Source organism: Syzygium oleosum, unplaced genomic scaffold (genome assembly GCF_021117445.2).
Source record: "Syzygium oleosum isolate NSW1041296 unplaced genomic scaffold, Sole_v2.1 Sole_v2.17, whole genome shotgun sequence".
NCBI lineage: Eukaryota > Viridiplantae > Streptophyta > Magnoliopsida > Myrtales > Myrtaceae > Syzygium > Syzygium oleosum.
This window is the reverse complement of record NW_026607501.1, coordinates 5,066,685-5,073,602: the sequence shown is the minus strand read 5'-3', so window position 1 is coordinate 5,073,602 and position 6,918 is coordinate 5,066,685. Positions and strand designations below refer to the sequence as shown.

The 6,918-nt window shown below is 46.6% G+C and overlaps 1 protein-coding gene across 1 annotated transcript; it reads left to right on the top strand.

The window, feature by feature from the left end:
- The first annotated feature begins 646 nt into the window (after positions 1–646).
- On the top strand, positions 647–2,991 carry LOC115676567 (cytochrome P450 78A5-like). Its single transcript, XM_030599522.2, has 2 exons — positions 647–1,743; positions 2,278–2,991. Exons 1-2 carry the CDS (start codon positions 727–729, stop codon positions 2,884–2,886), a joined length of 1,626 nt encoding a protein of 541 aa, XP_030455382.1. The 5' UTR covers positions 647–726; the 3' UTR covers positions 2,887–2,991.
- Positions 2,992–6,918: the final 3,927 nt, after the last annotated feature.

Genomic DNA, 6,918 nt, shown 5'->3' with positions numbered 1-6,918 from the left:
GCGGCGCCTGGGCGGTCGCGCGACCTCAGGCGGCCGTCGCCTGGGCGGTCGCGCGACCTCAGGCGGCCATCGCCGGAGTCGTTCAACCTCGCCGGCCTCTCGCCGGCCCGATCCGGTGTCGGCCGCCTTACGAAAAAAGATGAACAGTAACAAGAGGGGCAAAATCAGAATAAGCCAAAATAAGTGAGGGTAGTCTGGGAACAAAAAATTTGGGTTCAGCATTTGTGGAATGCCGAAAGCCTAAAGCTGGTCCGGACTAGTTTTGGATTTTCGGCATTCCAAATGCTAGCATTTGACTAATGCTAAGTCGAATGCTGAATCAAATGATTCAGCATTTGGGAAGGGGCTTTCGACCTCGAAAGTCTCTTTTCAAAGCTGAATCAAACGGTCCTAACTATGTTGCCAAAGTACACACGAGAGCGTTTCTCCACCGGACCAAACACCAAAAGTGAATGGGTGTCACATTTGCAAGTTTAATTAGAGGGCATAAGTGACTGTGGGGGGCAAATTGGTCAAATCATATCCGCGCGTCTCTTACCCGTGGTTAAAGACAGAAAGAACCGGGGTTAAAAAGTCCCTGACCAACCAACCATTCCTGTATAAACCCCCCCTCTTCCCTTTCCACTCATCACCGCCTCTTCGTTTTCCCTCTCCTCCTCCTCCCTCTTCCTCTCCCTCCTCTTCCCCACCATCTTTGCAGTCTCCTCGCTTCCCCCGAGGCCCACCATGGCCATGTCAACCGACGAGCTCTTCACCGTCTTAGCACCTGAGGCCGGCCCTTCGCACGCCGTCCTCAGCCTCCAGCTCTCCATCTGCTTCGTCCTCTTCGCCGCCATTTTCGCATTCTGGCTATCGCCCGGAGGCCTCGCGTGGGCTCTCTCGAAGGTCCGCCCCACCAAGAGCAACGGCGCAGCAGCTGCCGTGTCCGTGCCGGGCCCATCCGGCATCCCCGTCCTCGGCCTCGTTTTCGCCTTCACCGGGTCCCTCACTCACCGGGTCCTCGACAAGCTTTCGAGGAGCTTGGGGGCCAAGAGGCTGATGGCGTTCTCGGTGGGGTTCACCCGCTTCATCATCTCGAGCGAACCCGAGACCGCCAAAGAGATGTTGAACAGCTCGGCCTTCGCCGACCGCCCCGTGAAGGAGTCGGCGTACGAGCTCCTGTTCCACCGGGCGATGGGGTTCGCCCCGTACGGCGAGTACTGGCGCAACCTGAGGAGGATATCGGCGACCCACCTGTTCAGCCCCAGGAGGGTCGCCGCTTTCGGTAAGTTCCGAGCCCAGATAGGGCTTCAAATGGTGGAGGAGATCAAGGGCCTGATGGAGGAGCGCGGCGAGGTCGGGGTGAAGAACGTGTTGCACTTCGGTTCGCTCAACAATGTGATGATGAGCGTGTTCGGGAAGTCCTACGACTTCGGCGCTCGCAATGGCGGCCGTGGAAGCGACGGGGTTGAGCTCGAGTGCCTGGTGAGCGAAGGGTACGACCTGCTCGGCGTGTTCAACTGGGGCGATCACTTCCCTCTCCTGCGCTCCCTGGATTTGCAGGGCGTGAGGAGGAGGTGCCGCAAGCTTTGCGAGAAAGTGAACGTCTTCGTTGGTGGGATCATCGAGGATCACAGGATGAAGAGGAGGCTGAAAGGCGAGAGGAACGAGGAGGACGAGAGCTCTGGAGCTTTCGTCGACGTCTTGCTTGACTTAGAGAAGGAGAACCGTCTCAGCGACTCCGACATGATTGCTGTTCTTTGGGCAAGTCCTCTTTTGTCTGCTTTCCAAGTTTTGCTTATAATATACACGGTCTGCTTTGCCCCATTTTTCTACGAGAAAAACCATATGTTTCAGAACAGTGAGTTTTTCATGGGCTCGAGTCATATCTGATTCGTGCTCAAGTAAACATGCCATTGAAAACTCTGTGGTTGGGATGTTTTGGCGTTAGATGCGTTTCCTAGGTTTTTTTTTAACCTTTCATGCGAATGCTTTCTACTGGTGAGCCTCTTTTGTTGCTTTGGATTCATTGTGGATGGATGCTCCGAGTATATAGTGATCTTGCATGTTGCATTTTCTCTGCTTTTTGGGGACGTCCCCATATGTCGAGAATCTGAATATTTTTCCTATCACCTCCTTTTTATCTTATCTGCTGCGGCATGTTCCTTTTGCTTGTTTGTTATTTCCTGTTGGCGATCTCATACGGTGGTGCATTTGTAAGGACGGATTGGCGAGTTGGTTCTTTGTTTGATGAAAGCGTAAAGGTGAAATCTTTTTTCCCGGTCTTGTTTTGATCAGGAAATGATCTTCAGAGGCACTGACACAGTGGTCATCCTCCTGGAGTGGATTCTCGCCAGAATGGTCCTCCACCCAGACATCCAAGCCAAAGCTCAGTCCGAGATCGATGCCGCCCTCGGCTCGGCCCGGTCCGTTGAGGACTCCGACCTCCCGAAACTCCCGTACCTCCGGGCCATCGTCAAGGAAACCCTTAGGATGCACCCGCCGGGCCCGCTCCTGTCCTGGGCCAGGCTCGCCATCCATGACACCCACGTCGGCGGACACTTCATCCCGGCCGGGACCACGGCCATGGTGAACATGTGGGCCATAACCCATGATGAGGCGGTGTGGGCCGACCCGGAAGAGTTCAAGCCGGAGAGGTTTATGGAGGAGGAGGTACCGATCATGGGCTCAGACCTGAGGCTTGCTCTGTTCGGTTCCGGGAGGAGGGTCTGCCCCGGCAAGGCCATGGGGCTGGCCACGGTGGAGCTCTGGCTTGCCCAGCTGCTGCAGAACTACAAATGGGTCGGTTCGGATCGCGGGGTGGAGCTGTCCGAGTGCCTGAAGCTTTCGATGGAGATGAAACAGTCCTTGGTCTGTAAGGCCATTCCTAGGGTGCGGGTTGCTTGAGCCGTGTTGGTTGTGAGTGATGGATTGGCAGGTGGATCTCCTTCATGATTTTGCACACTCTCTATGAGGAGGTCAATAAAAGATTAGCCTAGCTTAGTTTATGTTTGGCAAAATAGAACTCTCTTTTTCTTCTTCTTCTTCTTAGATATGTATGTGGTGTCTGCTGGTGGACTGTGCAAGAAATGTCCTGGTCGGTGTAAGGAAATGTGCTTGGTGTCTAGTTTTGGATGTGTTCTTGCCTTTCAGCCCTCGAACCTCTTGTACACAAATCTTCTATATATATATATATATATAGCGTTCGAGCCCCTTCAGGTTTGTGCATGTTGCTCCATTTTCGCATGTTTCTCGATCATGTCGAGGCCTATAAAGTTCGATCGAATGACTCTTGCCATCCGGTAAGGTCTTGTCTTTTTCTAATCCTTAGCCAATGCTCAGAAGACCCGTACTCGGTTCTTGTGAAAGACGATTTAGGGGCTATACGGTGGCTGATACCATTTGTTTTAGAAGCTTGGAATATGTATATATTCTGGAAGTATCCAATATGCGCATCACTCGTTCCTTCGGACGTGATAATCGAACTTGATAACATTGGGGAAATCTTTAATAGAAGGGTTAACACCATAAAAAAGGTACATTTATGATATATTTATTCCAAACAAATTATTTGATCATAAAAAATTTCGAATTGATACATTTGTAACAAATTTACTTCTGTTAAATTAGATTAATACAACGAAAAACCACAAATTGATAGACTTTTGACAAAAAGAGGGGTAAAACTCCAAATAAGTACGCTCGTTAACTGCAATGTGTTATCCAACTTAATAATTTGACAATAAAATTTAATGAAAACTAACGGAGGGTCAATTTGTCATAAGTATACCGGTCTGGGGGTTTTGAGGGTCAAAAAAATTAGTTTGGGATAAATTTGTTATATGTGTATCAGTTTGGGGGTTTTGGCGGTAAAAATATTAGTTTTGGGAAAATTTGTCACGTGTACTAGTTTGAAGTTTTTCGTTATATTAACCCTTGTTAAAATGAGGGTCTAAACATAGATTAACATGTAATTATCAAAGAGATACGACTCACAAGGGTAAGCAATTAGAGAGAGAAAGATTGGTTTATCGGGTTCAACTAAGAGTCATGTCGGCAAAACCTAAATTTAGAGTTTAGTCTTGCGCCGTTAAATACTCCAATGGCGAAAGCCTAATGAGTCAGAATATTTCCATAAACATAGCTAGAATTCACAGAGCAAAAGATAGAATGAAAGCATAATCACTTAAGTTAATAGATTATGCATGTGTGCGCGTAAGCATGTATCAAGCACTAGGTTAAATTAGGTTGTTTAGAATTAGGGTTGGGGAATGATTGGTTGTTCTCCTTACTCATTCATTCGATACCAACATATATAATAATTTGAGCTCTCCTTTCTCTTTCAATGCCACTCGCTATTCATATATTCTCCTTTTCACTTTGAGCATCCTTATCTCTTGCAAAGCCTTCTTTGAGCGCCATTTAAAAGTGATGGGAACAAAAGACCTTGTTCCTAAACATTGATATAGCTTAATTCCAAAAAACAACACCGACTTTACTTTGAGTAACAATTTTGGCCTAAACTTTTTTTATTTCATAAAAAATCACAAACTTTCACTCAAGTCTCAAATTTGACCTGAACAATTTGAAAATTTTACATCGTGAAGGCTAAATTTGGGACTCGAGTAAAATTTGGCGCTTTTTAATGAGACCCAAAAAAGTTCGGGCCAGAGGGGCAATTGTAACTTTTAAGAGTGTCCCTTTTTTTCTAATTTTTGATTTTGTTTTGGGAATTTTCCTAGCTCCCACTTATTATATCGTCACTTGAATAGGGACTTTCGAATGATTGAGGAATAAGAACCTAGACACAAATCATTGATCATATGCCTCGTTCATATCATAACACACACACCCCTTTTTCTCTTTCTTTTGGGCTTTGGCAGATGCAAATCCTTCTCAGAGAATAATTATCTGAGGGATGCTGTGCTGTGGAAAAAAGCATTGCTCCTTTTTGGCCACCTATAGAGAGGAATGTGGGATTTGAATATACGCTAATCCTCCCATTTTTTATCATCATATATAGCCCGGTACGAAACCCTCAGGAGTAAAAAAGACGATATTAGTGCATAATTTTCGTACGATACCCACATTAGTGCTGAAACTTCTTTAATGACCATTTAAGTACTGCTACTTTTGAAAAGCGCTCACTCAAGTGGGTCTGGTGAGTTAATTTGTTGGAAAATCTGACATGGCTCATTGGAGTCACTTAGATGGACGTCCCTAAAAAAAAGTTGTGGTATGAAAGTGATAGACCATAAAGTTTTTCGGCACTAAGTTTATCATATGCTAGAGTTTTGCTCTAAAATTTTTAAGTTAGAAATTTGACGAAACGGTCAGAACTCAGCCACTATTTTTCTTTGTTTTTGTTCAACTCAAAAGAAAAATCATGGAGCAAACGTTGCGATCCAAATAATTTCATTTAAAATCACAAAGATGCACTTGTTTTCCTATAAAAAAAGGAAAGTAGTAATATTTTCCTCGTCTCTCGTAATTTCGCATTTGTTTTTTCTCTGACCTTGCTTCGTTTTGAGAGTAAATGACAAAGTTTGGAGCCTTATGGAAATGGAGTGCTTCTCTTAGATCAGCTGCGAGGACCAATGTTCGAGAACGCTTGGGAACCAATTTAATCCAATTCGTCATTTTGTGAAAAATCGATCTAACAACGTTGATCGGTACATAATTTACGCACCACGCAACTTTAAATGTTTCGTGTCAAAATTTTAAGAACGATCACTTCAGTGCTAAAATTTTACGACCGAAAGCAAAGTTGAATCACGATAGGGTCTGACGTGCTGCTCTTGACCATGGAGGCGAACAACGGTGGTGGTGGCGATGACGAGGTCGACCACGATGTACATTAGGTTCGTGCCTCGGCTCCTCTCTCTCTCTAGTCCCACCTCCCTGATATTCTCTTTGCTTTATCTCGGGAAATCTCAGTGACATGCTTTCTCCAAGGCCCTGGTCAAACCTCCCATAATAAATAACGACAGTGTTGCAAATTGGGTCTTCCCAGAAAAGAGGTAGAAATGACAGGAGCGATCCCAGATTTTCTTCTTAAGATTCACTGTTCTTCCAAAACTTTTCCAATGACTAGCGAGATTTAGCGTGGACCTCCGTCCAGAATCTCTAGCAGTGAGATCAAATGAGGTCGCGGGATCGGGGTATTACTAGCGAGATTTAGCGGCAGCTATGTCCAGAGTTATGGCTGTAAAATTTGGCGCTCTGTGATGATACTTAAGTGGTAGCCACGATATTTGTCGAGGAAGAAGGTGGCAGAGCGACAATAGCGACTAGATGGTTGAACGGCGAGATCATGACAGCAAATGGTTGGCGATGGTGGTGTGGCTATTACGGGTGATCGGGTTCTGATCCGGTTTGGCCCACTTAGGAACTGGAAACCGGCTCAGAACAACCGGTTCCCAAGTTTTGGAACCGGGATCGGACCGACTGGTTGGGTCCGGTTCTTGGGCAGTCTAATGGAACCGGTTGATTTACAAATAATTCTCAGGGAATGTAGCCATCACTCGCCTCTTTGCTTCCAGTTCCCCGCTCGCTCGCTTTGCTCAGTTTGCTCCTCTTCGCTCAGTTTTACTCGCCCTCTTCAGTTCGCTCGAGCGAGGACCAGTTGCTCACAACTCCTCGGAATCCAGTTGCCGGACTCTCTCTAAACTGGTCGTGCCGCCTCTCGCTGAGTGGGAGTGGCTCTGCTTTGAAGAAAGGCCATCACAGAGAAGGGACAATGTTGCCGCAGACGATGAAGAAGGCCGTCGCCGGCAACCCGAAGAAGATGGCTAACCTGATCGACCTTTGAAGAAAGGCCATCACAGAGAATGGACAATCCTAACAAGAATGTGGTGAACTGTGATGAGAAGTCGAAAAGGATATTGTTAGGCAAGCGACAAGTTGAACTCGCTGAGCTTCCGGCCTTCATAAAAAATG